Source organism: Plectropomus leopardus, chromosome 19 (genome assembly GCF_008729295.1).
Source record: "Plectropomus leopardus isolate mb chromosome 19, YSFRI_Pleo_2.0, whole genome shotgun sequence".
NCBI lineage: Eukaryota > Metazoa > Chordata > Actinopteri > Perciformes > Serranidae > Plectropomus > Plectropomus leopardus.
In genome coordinates, this window is record NC_056481.1 from 15,777,293 (window position 1) to 15,798,361 (window position 21,069).

Consider the following 21,069-nt stretch of genomic DNA (forward strand, 5'->3'; position numbering starts at 1 on the left):
AAAACAGAGAGAAAATTATGAGCAGCAGTTTTGATAATTGTTTGTCCTTTTTTGAGCAAAAAGTAAACTTTTCTAGTTTTATTTATTGACATAATTTTGTGCTTTAGTAAACTGTGATGGGCATTTTATTTTCTGACAGTATATACACCAAATGATTATTTAATTAATCAAGAAAATGATCAAATTACCCAATGTTGAAAATGTGTGAGTTGCATTCCTGCAATACTGTTACTACTTGAAGAGTATCAGGATCTTTTTTTTTTTTTTGCTGTCTGCAATTAAATTTAAAGGTGATTATGAATCCATATTGAGAATTTATGTAAATATCACATTTTGCAATGAAAAGGATACTTTGCTGATTTTCAACCAGCTTTACATCATAACAGTGTTGGCTGTATTTGTAAATTAACTGTCACGCTCTTATACATTTTGTCGTTTACTCCACTGGATGACGCGAAACATCTGTGATTCTTGCTGGCTCTAAGGCTGCTGCTCAAACTAGAGATTGTACCGAATTTTTATATGCTTGCCATAACCATGGACAAAAAGAGTATAGAAGCGGATCAAGAGAGAGCGAGAGGGGTGTCTCTCTCTATGTCTCAAACTCAGTTCAAACAGCAAAATGATATCCTACAAAAAACATTTTCAGAAACATGTTTTAGCTCACTGTTTAACTGTAATATGCAATTGTTTGTTGGCTGTCATATTGTTTTTTGGACGAGCAAACTTGCATTATGTCACCCACCACTGTGAATATTTATTGGTCTGGTACAGCACAGTGCATTCTGGGAGTTTTGGGAGGTTTCTACCTCTTGAACAAAAGCAAATTCCACAGCCCTTTTCTGATGTTTTCTCTGGTCAGGTAGCACCATTGTAATAAATGTTTGTGTCTCTCTGCATAGGCAGCCAAATGAAAAGATCTTTCCTGTAGATCAACGCTTTTTTAAATAAAAGTCCCTTCCAGCAATTTTCTAAAGAAATATTTTTTAAAAAATCTTGGAATAAAAAAGAAATATTAATACAAATATTTCTAAAACAGATATATATTTTTCTCTCCTAACCTATTGAAAAATCCATAATCTATGAACAATTGTGCTTTTTTCATTTACCTAAATGGTAACACACTTTATTTAACCCCTATTTAACACTCATAAGCAAATAAACATCTAACAAAGGATTTATGTCTTACAAGCATACGCTTAACAAAAAAAAAAAAAAAAAAATAGATTCATAATATTACCAAAATCTATTCCCCTTAAAGTGCATTGACCCTTGAAAGATTGCGGAGTTCAGTTTATTGTAGGCTACATGCAGTATCCCAGCAGTTATGACTTCTTTGTGATGTCAGTATGTGTCAGGATGATTAAAGCATAGAATCCCAGATTGTGTACGTCAGTAAAAATGGTTGTTTTTCCCAAGTTACTGTAAAAGTCACAAAGGGTCATCAGTCTCTTTCAGCGCTGACTTGTTGATATCCCACATCTCAAGTGTCTATTCATCTTGAAGGAATATGCGTTGACTTTCATGCAAGCACTTTGTCAAGAGTCCTCTGACTTTTCTCCTGCTCTCGCTGACGTAGCGAGCATCCTGTTGTTGTAGGCCTGCAGCCACCAGCCGGCCACTTCAGTGGCCCTGTTTCCTTTACCCACTGGGCACAAGAGTGAGCATCCTGCCAGGAAAGCCTGTCATTCACTCGTATGTCATCTTCTCACACAGCTCGTCTTTCAGGGCACTCAAGACGCTTTGCAACAAGCGTGCAAAGTTGTACTTTATCTTCACAGTACCGTGTGAATAACAGGTGAATGTAGGTTAGCTAAGCTGAAAACAAATACAGCAGATTTATTGGGATAAAATCTGAATTTGAACAATATTTTTGCTGTCATCCCTAACTGCAGATTAATTTCTGTCGCAGCTGATCTCATGTAGCTCGATACCATCTGTAGTTTATGAGTAGAGTGACATTTTAAAGGTGGCTGTCAATGGACACATTATGCAAACACATATTATGCAAGAGATTGTAACCTTGTCTGACTCTGAATCTGATGCTGCTGTCAAAGTATTGGCTAGTTGAAAACAAGATTCCCATATCAAAATCACACACTAATAAACTTTATTTCACCGGTGTTACTAATTATCTGATGTGCACAGACCATAGACTGTATATAAACATGGATGACACATCCCAAATTACCCCTGCTATGCTTAAGTGAGGTTAAAATATCCAAGATACCAGCGTTGCCATCTTGCAAGAGGGGGTTGTATCAGTGAGGCTGCCCCCACCTGACCTCACCGTTTGTCATACTCTGGGTCATAGCTTTTGATAGCCCAAAGTACAGGCAAACAGGAAGTTATAGTAAAAAAAAAAAGAAAAGAAAAGCTGAAAACATCCTGAGGTCCAGACCTGGCTCCCGGCCTATAAACCATCAGCTGAGAAATATTAATGTTTTCATAGTTTACTGCAGATTAGCAGATACCTTTCTCAGTCATGTTTTGTTCAGCCATCAATAGTACCCGTGTGGTTATGCAACAGCTGGAGAGGCGTGATAAAAAAAAAAAAAAAAACAACAACTCTTAATGGTTATTTCAGTGATTCCCGCGCTATTAAGAGATTTGAGTGAAAGAGTGTGTTAAAGCCAAACAGAGAGAGCGTGCAACACAAGTCTGGAAAACCTGTAGGTTGGAGGGTCAACACTGAGAGATATAAGCTTAGAGTCCATTAGTGGATTATAAGCATAACCACGCCATGGCTCCGGCATCTCTCTTGGATTAAAGAGAGAGAGGGAGAGACAGGGAGAGAGAGAGAGAGAGTGATGCAGAGATATGCTGAGTGGATGAGGGTTTCTGGAAAGCAAGTGAATTGAGCAAATGCAAAGGCAGAGCGTTGTGTACCGTGCAAACGTGGACTGAGAAACACTGGGAGGCGAGTTGGAGTAAAGTCGAAGCGGTCACAGCACTTTGGGTTTGCAGACTTGAGGTGATTTTGGCACAAATAACGTATTTTATCATCAATCTGTCTTATAATACCTGGCTGATTAAGGTAAGTTTTTAGAAACACATGGATTTAAACTTGCATAATGTCTCTAGTCTTTTTTTTATGTCTGTTTAAACACATCTCAGCATGGACAACTAAATCTGTAAAAGATACAAATTCAGTTTTTATTAGCCACGGAGCATTTATCAGTGATCGAAATAATGTAGTTGTTGTGACAATATGATGGTAGAATGAGGATTTTTTTTGTTTGTTTGTTTTTTTTTTTTAACTGAAAGTCTGTCATTTTTGCTCTTGAATGTCACATTTATTGGCTTTTATTTCCACATTCATGGTGAATATCAGACCCAGCATATACTGTGCCATGATGTGTTCTTTTGTACCTATGTGCTTAATCATGCATAACCTCTGTCACCCACCATTTTCATCATTATTGCTGTTGTGTAACTTTAATTTTGTTATAGCCTGAATGATTATTCCTCGCCCGTGTGTGTGTGTGTGTGTGTGTGTGTGTGTGTGTGTGTGTGTGTGTGTGTGTGTGTGTGTGTATATGCAGGAAGCATGGACGTGGACCTGGAGGGGATTATCCAGTGCATCAAGCAGGGGATGAGAAAGGTGTACAGACGCAGCTGCAGGAGTTCAACAAAAAGGTAACAGCACACAGACGCTGACACATACTTGTGTTTGGATGATACACTGGTGCTTAGACCATTATTTTGTCATTGTTTCTCTCCTACAGTATGCCCAGTGCTTCTTCTTTGATGCAGAGGAGAGGGACCGAAGGAAAGTAAGTTTGTTTTTGGTAATGCACTCGTGATGCACTGAGAGAAAGTTAACTATCGCATCACATAACTTCCTGTGTTTCTTAAACCTCACCTTTGTTTAACCCCCCTCACCCGAGGCCTCCATCTCATCCACTCTTCCCCACCCCCACTCCACAGTCTGTCTGTGATTAGTAATTGTGCTGTATCAGTTATTCCTGATCCTCTCTCACAGCATGCTTAGGCAGATTGAGCCCAGGCAGAGCGGTTAAATAACAGCATACTGCACATTAATCTATTCAACCCCTTCAATCTAATTGTTTTATGATAATTTGTATTGATATCAATTAACTTTTATTATAATATATAAAAAAATACATAAAAAATAGGATTAAATTAAAGTTCAAATAAAACACAAGAAACCTGTGCTTCAGAAGCACAAGTTTCTTGTGTTTTAGTTGAACTTTAATTTAATCCTATTTTTTATGTATTTTTTTTATTTCAATGCAATAATTTGATTGAATTCAATATTTAATTTTTAAATGTACAATTTAGTTTAGTTTTTATTTAATTAAATATTGAATAACAAATATCAATATTTAAAAATAACTAGGACATTTTATTTGTTTTCAGTTTAATTTATGGTTTAATTTAATTATAAGGAATTTAATTGTTCATCTAATTGCAGCAAATCAATTGCAACCATTTTAATATAGCTTGGTTTTTTTTACTTTATTTAATTTGGAATTTAAACCTTTTTATTTGATTATATTTGAGTGAACTTATATACATTTTTCTATTTAATTCAATTTACTTTTTTTATTTGATTTATTTAATTAGATTTCAAAATGTATTTAAATTATTTTTAAATTGTGTTTATTGTTATATTAATTTAAGCTTACACAGTGTAGTGCCTTTTCACACTTTTATGTTCTGATAAAAATATTTTTTTTTAGATTCACAAACACTGACTCATCTTTCAACCTACTGATGAACAATGAGTTAACTATTTGACTAATGTGATCCATAACATCGGGGTCAACCCTGCCCTTTGTCTGTCAGTCCCTCAGTAACAGAGAAGCTCTTTGTAAAGTCTTTGCCAGGAACAAATGGGTGAACTCCCAATGGTTGCATATGACACTTGATGATATATTGCCCCATACTGACAGTGATGACACAAATATGTATTGTATATTTCCTCCCTTTGCTGCTGCACTCTTCATTGAATTGACTGTCCACCTCCTGAAGCAAAGAAAATTAGAAGAGGTACAGTGCTGCCACAGTTTAGACTTACTTAGTTAAACCTTTTTTTATAAACTGTATTTGATTTTATTTCTTCTTTACTCTGTTGTACCAGTTCAGGAAGAATAAAGTGAGGGATTACACTGATTCTGACTCTGACTGTGACGACTACGACCAGGAGAATCAAGGCCTCCTCCTCAGACAGGTGCCTCACACACTCACTTTCTTCTTGTCCGGAGGGATTGTTCGTTGTTCCTTTGAATAAGTTCTTAATCTAAATGTCTATTTTCACATCTTCAGAATTTAGCTGTTGTCCTGGTGCGGTTCATAAGAACAGGAGTTAAATGTCGTCTGTTGAGAGTGTCTCTACGCACTCTGAGGATCCTCTCCAGAGACAAAAAGGTCCTGGGCCCCTTGGTGACAGACAGCGCTCTCCTGACACTGGCCAAACTAGCCGGGCTGACCACAACCGATGCAAGCGACGAATCCAGCGACCCTGACTGTGAATTCTACGATCACATCATCGCTTCTCTTGCCCAGGCCAAAGCATTGCGTTCTCGCACTGAGGACGACGAAGGCAATGTTGAAGCCAGTGACCAAAACGAAGAGTGCTTCGACGAGGACGCAAAGAGTGACATCAGCATCGCCAACAGCGACAGAGATCTGGACAGCCTCAGCTGGTTCGGCAGCCACAGGACCAGCATCAACGAAATGCACAGAGGCGGCGTCCATCACAAGATGCTGGAGCGAGGAAGGAGGGACCGCAGGGAGAGCAAGATAGAGGGGGAGGAAGAGGAGGACGAGGGGAATTCAGGAGAGGAGGCGCAGAGAAAAGAGGCCATGAAAGTGCTGTGTAATGTGGTGTACAACAGCACCTGGGCGCAGGAGAGGTTCAGTGCTCTCAGGTGTGCTCACTCACAGGACACACAAAAACACAAACAATCCAAACTGCTGCTCAACGCAGCTGCTGGATCTGTAACTTGCATGTTCATTTAGTCATTTTTTCCTGCACATTATGGTCAAATGTAGACAGTCCTATGTGACCTTAGGGTATTTCCACTGCAGCTGAGACAAAATAATGTATGGCTAATCACCGTGACACTACTTTGTCACAACCTTCATTTGGCTTTTGTGCAAATCGACATGTTTCCAGACGCTTAACTTCTTGTTATTTCTTTCCATCAGGCTCATGTGTGGCCTCACAGAGCGCCTGTCGTCCAGTGTCAGTGGCTCATCGCCCTCCAGTGTTCAGTTCTATGAACTACGTCTCATGTTCCTCATTACTGCACTAAGGCGAGAGCTCAGCACTCAGCTTCAACAGGTAACGTCACTTATATTTTCTCTTAGGCCTGTTATGGTATTAGTTCTGTTTGATGACATGATGTCACTGAAATAACCTCAATAAACATTATTATTGTCACTTTCTGACTTTTTTATACCATTTTTATTATGTAATGATAATATAAAAGCAATGATCTTATAAGTCTTAAGAATATTCATGCATTAAAGTGTTAAATCCCAGCGTTAAAGGGATTTTTGTTTTTCTTTATCTGCTGTAAGGGTCCAAGGACAGAGGGATGTCATATGCTGTATAGTTCTCTGGGGCATATTGTGATTAGGGCTGGGCGATATGGGCTGAAAATTATATTGCAATATTTTTTTTGGCTACATCAAGATACACAATATATATCTTGATATTTTTAAATCTCTTCAAAATCACGTCATCAATGCTAAACCGAGGAGACAGAATCGAACATTTATTTTTTTTTCTAACCAAATTCCCTCTTGGATGTGACAATATTGTAGGAATAACTATTTGTATACTTTGGACAAATATTAACAGGATTCAATATTCGATCAATAATCAATAATAACGTAGATATAATGACTAAGAGGGCATATGCAAGTTTTAAAACTAGTTAAACTGTCGGATTAGATGAGAAAAGAGCATCACTTTAAGGTAACAGATAAAATCCCGATCAACCATATAATGATATAACAATATCTAAATGATTTTTTTAATTGTGATTTGTGATAGTCGGCTTTGTAAATTAATCAAATAAACATAAACAAAATAGACATGAAATAAAACAACAGCAAAACTAAAATAGACGTTAGGGCTTTTTTGAGGAAAAATTGCACTCAAATAAATATTAAATATTTGGTACGGGGATACAGAGAGTCATTCCTTAATAAGGAATAAACTATGAAACCCTTCTGTTTATTCCAGCATCATTTTGGCTAAAACATAAATGACATTCTCATAACAAACACACATTCAAACACTTGTGTGAGATTGTTCGATATATGTAAATAACCTAAATAATGTTTTTTGACCTCAATAAGTTGATAACTCAATACTTGTGATAGATCTAGTTGCTGTACTAAATATTTACTATATAAGTTTCTTGTTACAATGACAATCCCCTAAAGTGTATTTCCTTTTGTTTATTATGTAACATTTAGTTTATTCTAATAATGATTAATGTTTTCCACCTCTGAACTGGATTCCTTCCTGCTCTCACTCTCATTATGTTGCTTGTCCAGGAGGGAGGTGTGTCCATCCTCACAGCGGCTCTGGAGAGCTGCCTGGAGGTTCAGTGGAAGGACCAGTATGAGTGTGTGCTGGACGCAGCAGCAGCACCCATCTCACCGGACGCTGCTCAGTGTATCACAGAAATCCTCAAAATCCTCTTCAACATCACATACAGCTCCCACAGGCAGGAGCCAAGTGAGGTCAGTGACTATGAGTCCAGGATAAAGCTGTCAGCCATCAAGATAAAATATGAGAAAAATGATCAGCAGGTTTGTTTCTCTTCCCTCAGGATGATGCAGCTCTTTACCGACACCTTGTGGCAATCCTTCGCCTCTGCCTGATGAGGAAGTGTTTACTTCCTGATGACACTGATGCTCTGCAGGGGTGAGCATGAATCAAAGTTGGATAGGAAGGAAATTGCAGTGACAATCAGTATCACTGATGAGGAAGCAGATGCATTTGAAGATGCTGGTGTCACATTGTTATTTTTTTAATATAATATCATGCATATTTTTGCATCAAATCTCTCACTTTTTTGAGCTCTACTGGTATATATGGCAAAATAAAATTTTAGAATGATTAAGGTATTATGGTGTAGAATTTTACAGTATATACAATACAGGCACAAATTATGTAAATAAGAGAAACATTTAAATGTTATTATTTAGATTTTTATTCATAAGATATTAAATGTAAGTAATTCATTTTAATGTATGAGGTGGGTACATGCACCCTGGATTTCCATCAGGAGTTTTATGAAGTCCAACTTCACTCCAACTGTAATCCCACATTGCAAAATCAAGGAATGACTGAGTGCACCATAATTTCCATCTACAGTATATCTGTTGCTGTTGAAACAACTAAATTATCTGAATCTGCACTAAAGCGGAAGTGTGTTTGACTTAAACTGGAAATGGTCAAGATCTAACCAGTTATTTTAAGCATAAAGATTAAAATGGTTTGATCAGAAGTTGCAATATGTATTGAATATTAGAGAAATATTCACAGAACAATTTCAGAGCTGGACTTCCAGTTATGTTTTAATCACAGAGACTGAACACAGCTATCCAAATGCCCTGTATTTTGGTTACTCACTGTTTCTGATGATCTTTGGTTCTCTGGGTGTTGATTGACTGAACGATGATTGGAGGTAAACAAAGTTAAGGGCATAAAAAACAAACAAACAAAAAAACAGTGATTTTACAAACAATAAAACCCGATTTGACCAAAAAACACGGCAGTTAAAGACTGAATCCGCTTCAGTGTCTTCCTCATTGACTAATTTCACACACCTGCCTTAAATGAGACAATGGCAAGATACCAGGTCAGGTGATGCATTCAAGTGATCCTAAAAAAAAATTGGACATTACAAAGGCTTGCTAGAAATGGTTTTAATATTTGGGCTGGGATATTAATGTTATTTATTTATTTCTTTTTTTACGAAGATGCTACTATGAGTGAGGGAACACCAGGGGCAAAATAAAACCTATAAATGTAGAGATAAAATAAATAAACAAATAAATAAATAGATAAAATGCTTATAGTAACAATACAGGACAACTAAGTGAAATACACAAATTGTAAATAAGAGGTAATTGACAAGGTAACAGCACAAAGAAAATGTTTAAAAAAAAACTAAATCTGAAGTAGTAAAACAGTGACACACACAAAAAATGTATTTGTTGTATATGTTTCTTTTACTGCTTCTTGCATTTACTCAATGATCCATGATGCTAAACTGAACCAAACACTGAGTGCTCTCTTTTATCGGCTCTCTGTTCCTGTAATCTCAATCCCTCAGTCACACAGTGAACCTGCTGTCAGCGCTGCCTCTGCAGTGTCTGGATGTGCTGCTGATGGTTCCTCTGGAGCCAAACTCGGAGCAGTGCCAGGGGGTCAACATGGACTGTGTCCAAACCCTGGTGCTGTTCATGGAGAGACGGCTGGAGTCGGTGAGGAAGAAAGTCATATGCAGAGTTAAATGTTAAAGTGGCCAAGCTTTAATATTGTGCCTAAAAATGTTGAGTTTAAAGGTGCGACTGTTAGCTGATAGTGGAATAACCTGAAGGAGTCTTCCCTGTCTTCTCCTGCCTCTCAGGGTGAGAAGATGAAAGAGAAGCTGACACCAATCCTTAATCTGCTGACAGAGAGCTGCCGGGCCCACAGAGAAACGCGCCATTACATCAGGAAACATGTAAAACCCCCCAAAATCATGACACCTCTGAGTGTGGTTTGCCTCTCACAATATTTGGGTTATTTTTGAAACTAGACAAGTGAAGCCATAATTTCTCCCTGTGATTAGATCCTGCCGCCTCTGAGAGACGCGTCACACAGGCCAGAGGAGGGCTCCACAGTGAAGAGTCGTCTGATCCGTCTCATGACTCACCTGGATACAGACCTCAAACACTGCGCCGCTGACCTCATCTTTGTCCTCTGCAAGGAAAATGGTACAACTAAACATTATCACGCTCTGTTTGGAAACTTTGGGCTCCTTGCTAAAATTAAAAATACACTTAAATGGTTTTTAAGCCATGATTGCCTGCACACCATGTCTCAGTGGCTCCTTGTGTTGTGTTGAAAATGTTGTTTAGTTTTTCTAATTATAATCTTTCTATTCTGTGTACATAGCTAACACACGAAAATTAAGTTTTTTTCCCCAATATAAATTTTTGATCATCACTTTCACTTCTACCAGTGGGCCGTTTTGTCAAGTACACAGGCTACGGTAACGCAGCAGGCCTGCTGGCCACCAGGGGTCTGCTAGGCGGCCAGGTGTCCACGCCCCTCACCTCTGACGCCCAGTACTCCAGCGACTCTGACTCGGACACTGAGGAGTACCGACAGGTCAAAGATCGCATCAACCCGGTGACAGGGCGGGTGGAAGCGGAGCAGCCAGACCCCATGGAGGGCATGACAGAGGAGGAGAAGGAGGAGGAGGCCAGGAGGCTCATCATGCTCTTCAACAAGCTGTCCAGGTCAGTGAAGTGACAAAGACTCATTCAGGACGCATTCACTCACTTAGGAGTAGAGAAGGAGGAAGTAGTATTAAGAGCTTTGCATAAGGACTTAGGTTGGGAAAGTGGATGGTTTAAACAAACACAGGACTTTCCCCTGTGAGAGGGGGAAAGACAACTACACAACTAATCACAAGAACGAGACACAGCTGAGGTAGATGGGCACAGGCAAAAGGAGGAAGACACAGGGATTGGCTAACAAGGGTGTGGTGGGGACCATTAGGGTGGAGCAAACAACGCTGAGCAGGTGTGCAGGGAAAGTCTAACAAGACTGATAGAGGACAGGTGTGACAGAAAACAAAAGACACAGGCAGGAAGTAACACAAGTCATTGCACATGAGGAGTGTGACTTTCATAACAAAAAAGGGTATAAACTAAATATGACTGAATATATAAAACAAGGAAAAACAAACGGAAAACCCCCTAAATAAAGCCCACAAGAGAGGACTACAAACAGAAAACCCAGGATTAAATGAGAACAAAAAAGATCAATTTTAATTAATAAAATGTTTTTCACTCTCATTTGCTTTGCAGAGACAGCATCATCCAGCCAATGGGAGTGGATTCAGAGGGTAAACTGGTGCCGATGTCAGGACTGGGAGAAAACTCCCTCGCTGAGGAGAGGAAGTCTGAGTCAGATAACGATAGAGAAGCAGAAGGAGAGAAGAACTGAAACACATCAAATCAATTCATTCAGTGTGCTGATTTTATTTTTCAAATATGTAATTTCTAAAGTTTGACAGTGCAGTATGTGTTGTAAATGCACGGAAGTGAAGCAACAAGTCACAAAAGTCAGCGTACTCAAAAAAGGATATGAAAAGCTTTTTTTCCATTATTAATTCTTATCTTTTCTTATTTGAATTAAGACTAACAATATAGAGCAGCTACAAGGTCACACTGGTTTAAGTTGAACTGAGTATAAAGTAAGAAGGAAATGATTTCATAGTAAAAACATGATAATATTATCCAATATTTTAATAAAGTCTTGAAGGCATTTTGTATGTATATATATCATGTGCATTTCAACACAGTTTGATTTAGGCTCCATCTGATACACAAAAACAAAATAAACATCTGCACAGTGTATTTGCTTTTTTCCGAAAGAGTCTCTGGTGTGTTTCAGCACATACAGTAAGTGAATTAGATTGTGCTCAGGTGTATACTGTGCTAAAACTCTCTCATATGATAAAAGATCAGAGACAGATGTTCTGATCACATCTGCGCTCTTAAATCAACTTACACATTGTAGCTTTGGCTAAACAGTTGACTTCAAGGCTTTACTATTATTTGTTTACTGGATGTTTTAAGTATTCTTACAGTATAATCATTTCACTGTACTCACAGTAGTGCTGGGCAGTATGACCTAAAATTTGTATCACTGTATTTTATTTTATAGATTCTGGTGGTTTTATGGTATATTGGAGCATCCCCCCCCCCCCATATATAGATTTAGAGTGGCTTATTTAACTGTCAGGAGTTCACGCATGATTCTCTAAATCCATGATTTAATTAGACTTTTGATTGAAACATCATGATACAATGTGATCTGACTTAAACATTTTTTGTTTGACTATCAAGAGTTGGTCTGTAAGGATCGCCAAATCATCTGTTTCATTTTATGACAGCTGTCATTTGCATTGAAGAGTCGCAGCAAGTGTTTTCTGCAATGCAGCAGTATGCCGTATCTGATATATCCATTTCATATGAAAACTTCACAAACGCTATATTGGATAAATCGGTATACCACCCAGCACTAACTCACAACATTGTATTTCTGATGAGTTTTATATTAAAAAATCAGTTTATTTCGGCATAAACACATTACTTACAAGGCCAGAGTGTAGGAAGAGTGACAGGCCTCTGAAAAGAGTTCCTGCTTACCTCTCACTCAGAGACAGATCTATTATGTAGCTCAGTTTCTTCACATCAGAAAGCAGCATGCTGTCTCAGAAATGTGTTTTAATTCTCAGAATCACTAGCACCAATAATATTACTAAACATGTAAAAAAGATCCAGTTTGAACACTCTGGTCATAGTCTTATTATGACCAGAGTGATTTTATGCTAAAATATGACGTATAAATGGATTTAAAAGCACACATTCATGTTTAAATGTGGTACAAGTGTCACCTTTGTGCAGTATCAGCAAATCCAGAGCTTAACATTCAGAGACTTTAACATTCATGTAAACATAATTATTTCTGAGACATTTTTGTCAAGGTTAAGAAACCCAAAAGGTTATCAAGGACTTTCCTTTTGCACAGCAGAATGTGTCAGTACATCTCCATCATCTCTTCGAGGGACATCTGCAGCTCCACAGACTGCAGGGAGGAGGCACCGCCTACAACAGCCATGTCCTTCAGTACCTCCATTGAAGTCAGGACCACCTGAGACAGAAAAGAAAAGAAAAAAAAGATACAATGACAACAATGACAAGAGCGAGATGGCAAATTAGAGCTCGACAGAAGCCGTGAAATCCGAGAAAGCCAGCGCAATGAGACGTGTCAAGCTGCTGTCTCTAAAGCAACTTTTTGTCTAAGCTGATCATTTCTCAGCATGCACTCCTCTGTGGACACTCAGGAGCAGAAAAACCTTTTACACCCAAGGGATCCGCTGTCACCACCGGTATTGAGGCTTTGTTCTCTCACTGCTATTAATCAATACTGAGACAAAATTGCCTTTTGAAAAGTGCCGCTGACTACAGCTCCCTTGAGTGGGCAATTTAGGGGGTTTGATCACTCATGAAATTTGATAGAGGTGTGTGCAGCTAAAAAAAAAAAAACCCTTTTCTGCCAAACTGAAATACTGCTTTAAGGTCTGTGAGAGCACAACACTGTCTGCGCCCTTTAATAATTCAAAGGTGCTCTCACCTCCACCGTGATGAGTTTCTTCTCCCAAGGCCTGTTGTCTGGGTCAGGCCACTTCTCCCCGAGGCAGAAGAACAGGGAGCAGGGAGGGCAGTCTCTCCCATCAATGAAGTCCAATATTCCTGGAGGGAAAGGACAATAAATCACTGCATCAAGCCAACAGGCACGATACGGCACATATTCACAGGCTGAACTAAAAGCTACATTATTCCTTTCACCGACCTCGCACAAAATCCTTGAACTGGTACAGCGGTTGAGGCTGCAGTTTAGAAATCTCCTGAGGCTGTCTGCTGCTGTCAAACTTGGAGAAGCTCCAAAATGCTCTGCTTTCACCCCATCGCTGTCCATACACCACATGGCCCGACACACCCACATCCAAACCCTCCAGCCTGTCCAGGATGCGTTGGGTCAGGTTGGCTTGGGTTTGATCCAGCATGACTCCTGGACTTGGCAGAGAGACCACCGACAGGCCTGAGTCGTGATCCAAAACTGTCCCAGTGAGCTCGGGCCTGTTGTGAAGACAACATTTAGTGAGTAGATTTTAAGATGAAAGGCCGATTATGTGCACGGCAGAGCCCTGACAACATTAACGTTTTGGAAAATACGCTTATATGCTTTCACGCCGAGAGTTAGATAAGATCGATACCACTCTCATATCTGTAAGATAAATACGTAGCTAGAGCTAGAAGCTTGTTAGCTTAGCTTAGCATAAAGACTGGAGACCAGAGACTGTATAAAACAAAGGACATAGCCACCATGACACCATTGCTTTGTAAACTCCTATTTCGAAGCCTCAAGTTTGACTGTCGCCATCTTGGATTTTTGAAGCCAAAAGCAATCATATTTGGACAAGAACGTGGAGCTAACCCTTACACTAGCTACCAATCTGCAACCTGCATTTACAGTGATGGTTAACTCATGCTAATGCTAATTTTTGCTTGCAAGAAACAGACCTAAAGCTATTAAACAAAATGTACTTTTGGAGAAACTTAATATCTGACTCTTTGGAGCATTTTTCAGTTTTCAGGCAAACCAAAATGTTACAGTGTTACAGCTTTTATGAACTGAAAACAAACAGAAATAGCGACAGCTACGGCTATGCCTATACGCTATGAATCTGGGGATACACCATGGTTACATTACCTGACTATCATTACCACTGTAGCTGTGACTTAACAACTGACTGTGCTGTCACTGACTGTCATTTAAATCGACCTAGCCCTTGATTATGCATAACTCTACGCCTTATTTAAATTTAAATGAGTGAGTTATATAAAAATGTATCCCTGTACAGTTGTCAAGACTATTAAAAGTTAGCTGTAGAGACCAAAACTGTTTGTAGGCTGTACACGTGTTCATTTCTGCTGTAGAGTTGGGCATTTTATCATGGTGGTTTATGAGGATGGACTCACTCTTGAAATCAGCCTCAAGTGGCCATTCAAGGAACTGCAATTTTTGGCACTTTGGTTTCATTTTTTAGCCTTCGAGGTCGTCGATGTTGGAAACAGGGGGAAACATCTAGTCTGGTGTTAGTCAATGAACTTCATGGTAAACAGATTTTGCACCTTAGGACAGAGGCAGGCTAGCTGTTTGCCTCTGTTTCCTCTGTTATGCTAAGCTAAGCTAAATGGCTGCTCCCTCCAGCTACATATTCACCTCACAGACATTGGGGGCTGGTATCAATCTTCTCAACTAACTCTTGGCAAGTAACAAAATTATGTTTTCCCAAAACACTAAACTATTCTTTTAATTAAACTTAACTTGGGAACATTTGTGAGATGTGTTTCCTTTGATGAAAGCTTTATTTTGATGTTACCTGTAAACTAGGCGGATTCCCACTTCATTCTCCACCAGCTGCTCAGACACCTTCACCCCTCTGTAGTACACTGTTATCCTGAACTGAGTCTCTGTGGATTCAAAAAGAGGAGAACTGTATGACAAAAGGAAATTATTAGCTATATTTCTGTTTAAAACCTGTTATTCAAGCTGCAAATTATGACTGATATTATTCACATTGACAGGTCATACTGTTTTAACGGCCTTTTTGAAGATATTCTACGCTCATATTTTCTGAGTGTCTGTGTAAAGTCTCCTTTTCGTGTTCACAGTGAAATCCAACTTACTGAAAGTATCTCCATCACTGGTCTTGGTGATGGTATGAAGGAACTGCTCCACCAACTGCCCATCACAGGCCCCTCCCACGGCTCCCTCCATTGGACGTGCCGGTTGCTCAGGCAACCCAGCTTCACCGACTGCACCCTCAAACGTTACTGGATACTGCTGTTGCCCAGGCAACGCATGTCCACCAATCACAATCGCGTTTTGGAGCTGTTGTTGCTCAGGAGGAGGCTCAAAGCCTGCGGTGCCCTCTGTGGAAAAGTTGGAGAAACTGAAAAAACTGTCTGTAGGAAAAAAAGTAACTTGGATACTCTGGTTTTGTGCTCACTGCAGCAGTGAGGAGGAAATGACGAGCAGAGCTGATAAGTCCTACCTGCTTCAGGGCCAATGTTCAGTCCCTTCAGACACTTCTGGAGAATATCCTGGTTGGCAGAGGGGTCTGTTGGCAAATATCCATGAGTTAAGAAATATTCATAAATACGATTCCAAATTAACAGCCATTTCTGGGAATGTTAACACTTTGAAACTTGGATCGACATTACTTTTTTGTGCTGTGTTCAGACGCCTTCACAAGTATTTAAACCTTTGAACCCTGCAAACTGTTTAGCTTTCTCTTGAAAACATGGGAAAAAGGCACTGAGCACTTAAGTAAGTAGAGGAAATTAATAGATTTGGGAAAAAATGTTCAAAAAATGAAATAACTATCATTATTGTATATTTCAAATTATTCTATTCTATTATTTTTGAGTAATTGTCCATTACATTTTCTTTTTTTTCTTTGTTTTTTTTTTTTTTTTTTGTCTAATTTTTGAGTAATTGTCTTTTTACTCTTTTTTATTGTGCTAATTTTTAGGTCATTTTCTCTTAAGATGCCCATTGCCTTCTTCCAATGTTTTTGCAAGAAATCAAGCCTATTTGCTCAGGAGGTTTCAGCAGGGTAAAGGAAATTTCAGAGATATAAAATGCATTCACTGGGTTCCAGTTCCTTACCTTCTGGCAGATAGAGAAGGTCATCTAAGCATGGGATGGCATGGCTCTAAGATATCAAAGATACACATCTTAATGAGTCCACATGAAATCTATTGAATAATGTGTCTTAATTTCATATCATTTACATTTTACTACCCACAAGCACTTACCTCTGGTGTTGGAAGGCCGATATCCTCAAGCAAATTGAGGTCATCTTGGTCCTGGGATCCAGCAGAAGAGTTAGCTTTGAGAGCGAAAGCAAAGGAGCTTAGTTAACATCTGCAGCTCGCTATCTTTTTTATCATTTATTCGCCTCAAAAACACCCTTTTAATCTCCTCTCTAATCCCCTTTACAAATGGTATAGGCTCTGCATTTGCATACTACCTTGATAAATCTCGACTACAGAGAAATAAATCCAGACATGGATGTATGTAAATTAGACAGTAAAATGATCATCCAAATCAGGTAAGGAGGTGATCAGATATGTGCTATATGTGACCACATCAGGAAAAAGCTGCTCTGTTGTTTTCAAGTCATTTTAATGACATGTCACATACACATCTCATTACATTGTTTTTACAATTTATCAGAGGGAACAGTCCTTTTTTAACATGCCTGCTATCCACTACAGTAAAGCATAGGTGTAGATTTCAGGGGGGACTCAGGGGACACATCCCCCTCAATAGTAAGAATATGTTTATTTGCCAAACAATAAATGAAAGTAGCAAGAGAACCTCTATGTTAACCATAAATTGATGGTGAAAATGCACAAATTGGTGCATAAAAATTCCCCAGAATTCAGGAAATTAAAGGATAATCAGCATTTTTCAACCTGGACCCTATTTTCTGAAATCTTAAGGCCGTGACACACCAAGCTGATAATCAGCCATCCGCCCTCCTTGGTCCTCATTGACCCTGGTCTGCTTTTTTTTTTTCGGCTGAATCAGCATGTTGAATTAGTGGCAGCGGCCCTGGAGCCATTTGGTGAATGAAATTACTCTGATTGGCTGTTCAGCTCAGCTCACAGGAAGAGAAACTGCTCTTTCCAACTCGCACTTACATTTCTGCATGTCTTCATGCAACAAGTCACATCTTTTGAGATTTGTGAGACACTTGACAAGAAAATAGCAAATAGACTGCATCAAGCGCAAGGTAAAGAGACACTTCAGCCACACATAAAAACAATCTGAGCCTGTCTGCAGAAAAAATAACCACTTTAATTACGATACAATGACAGTGTTCAGTTGCTCTATTTGTTTACATTGCAGTCTGTTGCACGGCTGTCTGCTGCTTCAAAAAAACTGTTGCTCACATCAGTCTCTCAGACACATATACATGGGAATATAGGGTCCATGTTGAAAATGCCAAAGTTGTCCTTTGAGTTTTTAATGCTCAGAAATTTCTGGCAGGGGACCCCCGTTTCATGTGTCCCTCCCAGTGTTAAAACCAAACCTACGCCCTTGCGATAAAAGACCAAATGGTGGTGGTCTACGGACGCCCTGGTAGATCCTCACCTCCTGAAGCTAGCTCATCCGGCCAGTGAAACACTTTATGGGGGTTAGCAGAATCATTCTTGCTGTCGCTGACCATTTTGAAGCCTTTGGCTCGGAGGGCGCTGCGGAAGTTCCTTTTCCAGACTGACGAGTCCCCGTGAGCCCGCCCATTGCCACTCACTTCTGCCCAGGCCTGCAGGGAGAACGCAGGTTGACGGCCGGAAGTTTTTTTTTTAATATTATGTTATTCATGATGACTTTGTGTATTACCTTAAAGATGAGGATGTCAACGTCAGAGGAGTCCTGTCTTAAAGCATGTTTCCACGGGACACAGAACTCTGTTCGCTCCGGGTTTGTCCAGTGGACACCGGGATACCTCTCGCTGTCAATCTGGGCCCGCAGCCACGGGATGAGCAGTGGTCTAGAATGAGACATTTCTGTGGCGGAGAAAGAGTGTCATGTCAGCAGCATCATCGCTGCTCCATTTGGCATCCCTAATCATTGGTAAATTGATTCTCAGATCATCTATAATAAAGACAATTTTAAAAAATTCTGTCGTTGCTTTTTAGTTTCATACAAGTTTTGTGATCTTTTAATAATATTTATTAAATTTAAAAGTCTGAAGCCTATCCAAATCAGCAATGTTGCTTTATTGAAGCATTGGGCCAAGCTGGATGTTTTATAACCATAATTATTTATCTATATTTATAGGTTTATATTAAAAAGAACCTTGGTATTCAACATGGTGTCTGAAACCCCTCAGGGGTTGTCATAGTTACCGCAGAGTTGGCACCAAATTATTGTTTGATTTATTTCAAAAATTAAAATACACATTACCTTGAATCAATAATATTTTGCCTTTTGCAGCAACTTATCTATGTGAAACTTATCTACCTAAAGATTAGGGTTCGGCTGATAGTGTTTTTTCAGGGTTACTACTGATACTGTCCAGAAAAATTTAAATATAAAAATGAATTAATAAAAATAGCTCCCTGAGGTTTTACATAATAGTATAAGTAAACAGGAGTAAATAATATAAAAATCACTTCTGTATGTTGACATAGTGTACTTTTTTAGAATGGAGGATTACTTTTTTCTTTTCCCACCTGCATTACATTTATAAAAGGTATACGATATATTAAGCAACACACAGTATCTCAGCATTGATATCCTGACGTCAACAGTGCCACGGTGCAGCTGGGAAACTCTGTTCATATTTGCAATTTCTAAGGTGCAAGAAAGAGGAAGCAAGCCAATGTGAGGCCAGATGTGGTTCAACATGCAATACCAAAAATACGTGTATGATAAAAACAATAATGAAAAAATTATATGAATAATAAAAGGTAATTTAATATCTAATTATCACAGTAACATCCTTCAAGAGTTGAATATTAATACTAGATACAGTAATTGTTTTTGTAATGTTGCATTTATCCCTTTGAAACATGGATCAACATCACTTTTAGTAGATTTAGAAAATTTACTTAAATGCTAGAGAAAATTTTCTTAAGAATTATATTTATAAATATTAGAATTATTTTACAGAATTATTATAACTATCAAGCATTTTTTCCCCAAGTCATTTCCTTTTTTTTTTTTTTTTTTTTTTACTTTTGTTGTTTAACTGTTTGTTTGTGCTAATTTTCAGGTTTTTTTCTTCTAATTTCTTGTGAATTTATGGGTCATTTGCAGTTGCTTTCTTCTGGTATTTGTGAAAGAAATCAAGCCAATATGTCCGGATTTCAAAGGGTTAAAGTAAAAGTTAACTATCAAAAAGTGGAAATACTCAGTTGCAACCACATCAACTCTGAAATTTAACATGCTACAGCATGTGGCTATACTATACTATATATTATACAGTAAGTAGCCGTTATATAATTACTTCCCCCCTCTGTCAATAGATGCAGTAGCCAGTTACTACATTTCCCTGTGACTGTGTGACAGAAAGGCTGTAAACCAACAGCTGTGGACTTACGTTTGCAAACAACTTTACAACAGAGCGATAAAGCTCACGTTAAATGTGTAAACAGCGCTGACAGCTCTTTTAATAACGGCTTACCTACCTGTAGGCTCGTGGCGAGGTTTCAGCCGCTGCAGGTGCGTCGAGTTGACGTGCAGATCGTTTTCGCGCTGTCACTAAGAGCTGATGTGTGTGATTCAGCCCCAGCTGTTTATTCTTTAAGTACCGTCAGACTGCAGCCCGGAAGTGTTGAGGTTTTCTCGGGAAACTCCAAATCGTCAGTTTCGTTTTCCAGATATGACGTCAGCGACAGCTTCATACCAGCCGGGCCCGCTAGATGGGGTCACACACACACAACACACACACACACACACACACACACACACACACACACTGAGAAAAAACACAACTCTGCTTTGAGTAATACTTTTTCTAAAATTTTTCTATTTTTTTCCCACAGAAAAAAGTCAACTAGTTAGAAATCCTTAAAGCATATCCACTCGCACTACCACGTTAATTTTCAATTTTTACTCGTTTTATTTTTTATTATTATATATATATATATCTTTTTTTATTTATATTTTTTATGTTTAACCTCCAGGTTGCAGTTAACAGTATGGAAGTTAATGTATGCAAAAGTGATAAAACAAAAAATTATGTAACTCATTTTAATGTGAAACTCCCTCAAAATAATGACTGAGTATCTGAAAATAATTACTTAGTTCAACAAAATAATGATAAACTTTTTCAAAGATAATGATCCTAAACTTTAGCAAAATGAGGACTTAATGTCACAAAATAATGAGCTTTTTCAAAATAATTAACTTTTCTGAAAATAATAACTTATCTAAAAAAAAAAAAAAAAAAAAGACTTAGCATCTTAAGTTATTACCAGATTCACAAAATAAAAAAAAACTGAAAAATAATAACTTCAGCAAAGTGATAACTTAGTGTCACAAAATAATTAACTTTTTCAAAATAATGATTAACTTATCTGAAAATAATGACTTAGTATCTCAAAACTTTAAAAAACTAGACTTAAAGTGAGCACGAAGAAACTTTCCTCCTTCAGGAGATGAATGTGAAAAACACTTCAGGTGTCAAACTGCACATAGAGGCT

At 38.5% G+C, this 21,069-nt stretch overlaps 2 protein-coding genes across 4 annotated transcripts; one reads left to right on the forward strand and one right to left on the reverse strand.

The window, feature by feature from the left end:
- Nucleotides 1-3,550: 3,550 nt before the first annotated feature.
- LOC121958670 (synembryn-A-like) lies at nucleotides 3,551-11,543 on the forward strand. The gene is given in 14 exon segments (XM_042507753.1): nucleotides 3,551-3,587; nucleotides 3,590-3,639; nucleotides 3,729-3,776; nucleotides 4,999-5,016; nucleotides 5,108-5,197; nucleotides 5,293-5,897; nucleotides 6,178-6,313; nucleotides 7,540-7,728; nucleotides 7,818-7,912; nucleotides 9,330-9,480; nucleotides 9,627-9,722; nucleotides 9,831-9,975; nucleotides 10,224-10,503; nucleotides 11,077-11,543. Coding segments are annotated over 14 exon segments (2,079 nt in total). The 3' UTR covers nucleotides 11,216-11,543.
- On the reverse strand, nucleotides 11,231-20,177 carry irf3 (interferon regulatory factor 3). Of its 3 annotated transcripts, none has more exons than XM_042507754.1 (11): nucleotides 20,053-20,177; nucleotides 18,260-18,426; nucleotides 18,011-18,182; nucleotides 16,666-16,739; nucleotides 16,517-16,562; nucleotides 15,900-15,965; nucleotides 15,532-15,777; nucleotides 15,225-15,315; nucleotides 13,631-13,917; nucleotides 13,412-13,530; nucleotides 11,231-12,928 (listed from the first exon to the last, which is right to left on the reverse strand). In XM_042507754.1, the coding sequence occupies exons 2-11, from the start codon at nucleotides 18,422-18,424 to the stop codon at nucleotides 12,815-12,817; spliced, it is 1,380 nt and encodes a 459-aa protein (XP_042363688.1). In that variant the 5' UTR covers nucleotides 18,425-18,426; nucleotides 20,053-20,177; the 3' UTR covers nucleotides 11,231-12,814. The 3 variants fall into 3 exon arrangements, with proteins under 3 accessions (XP_042363688.1, XP_042363689.1, XP_042363690.1); XM_042507755.1 differs by having other exon boundaries at nucleotides 20,049-20,177; XM_042507756.1 differs by lacking the exon at nucleotides 11,231-12,928 and having other exon boundaries at nucleotides 13,296-13,530.
- Between the last annotated feature and the right edge of the window lie 892 nt (nucleotides 20,178-21,069).

Excerpts from the sequence above, each read along its gene's own strand:
- irf3 (XM_042507754.1), bottom strand. The coding sequence starts at position 18,424 with ATGTCTCATTCTAGACCACTGCTCATCCCGTGGCTGCGGGCCCAGATT. Across the intron at positions 16,563-16,665 it reads TCGGCCTTCCAACACCAGAG|AGCCATGCCATCCCATGCTT; the intron begins GTAAGTGCTTGT and ends TTGATATCTTAG. Across the intron at positions 15,316-15,531 it reads CAGTGATGGAGATACTTTCA|AGACTCAGTTCAGGATAACA; the intron begins GTAAGTTGGATT and ends TTGAATCCACAG.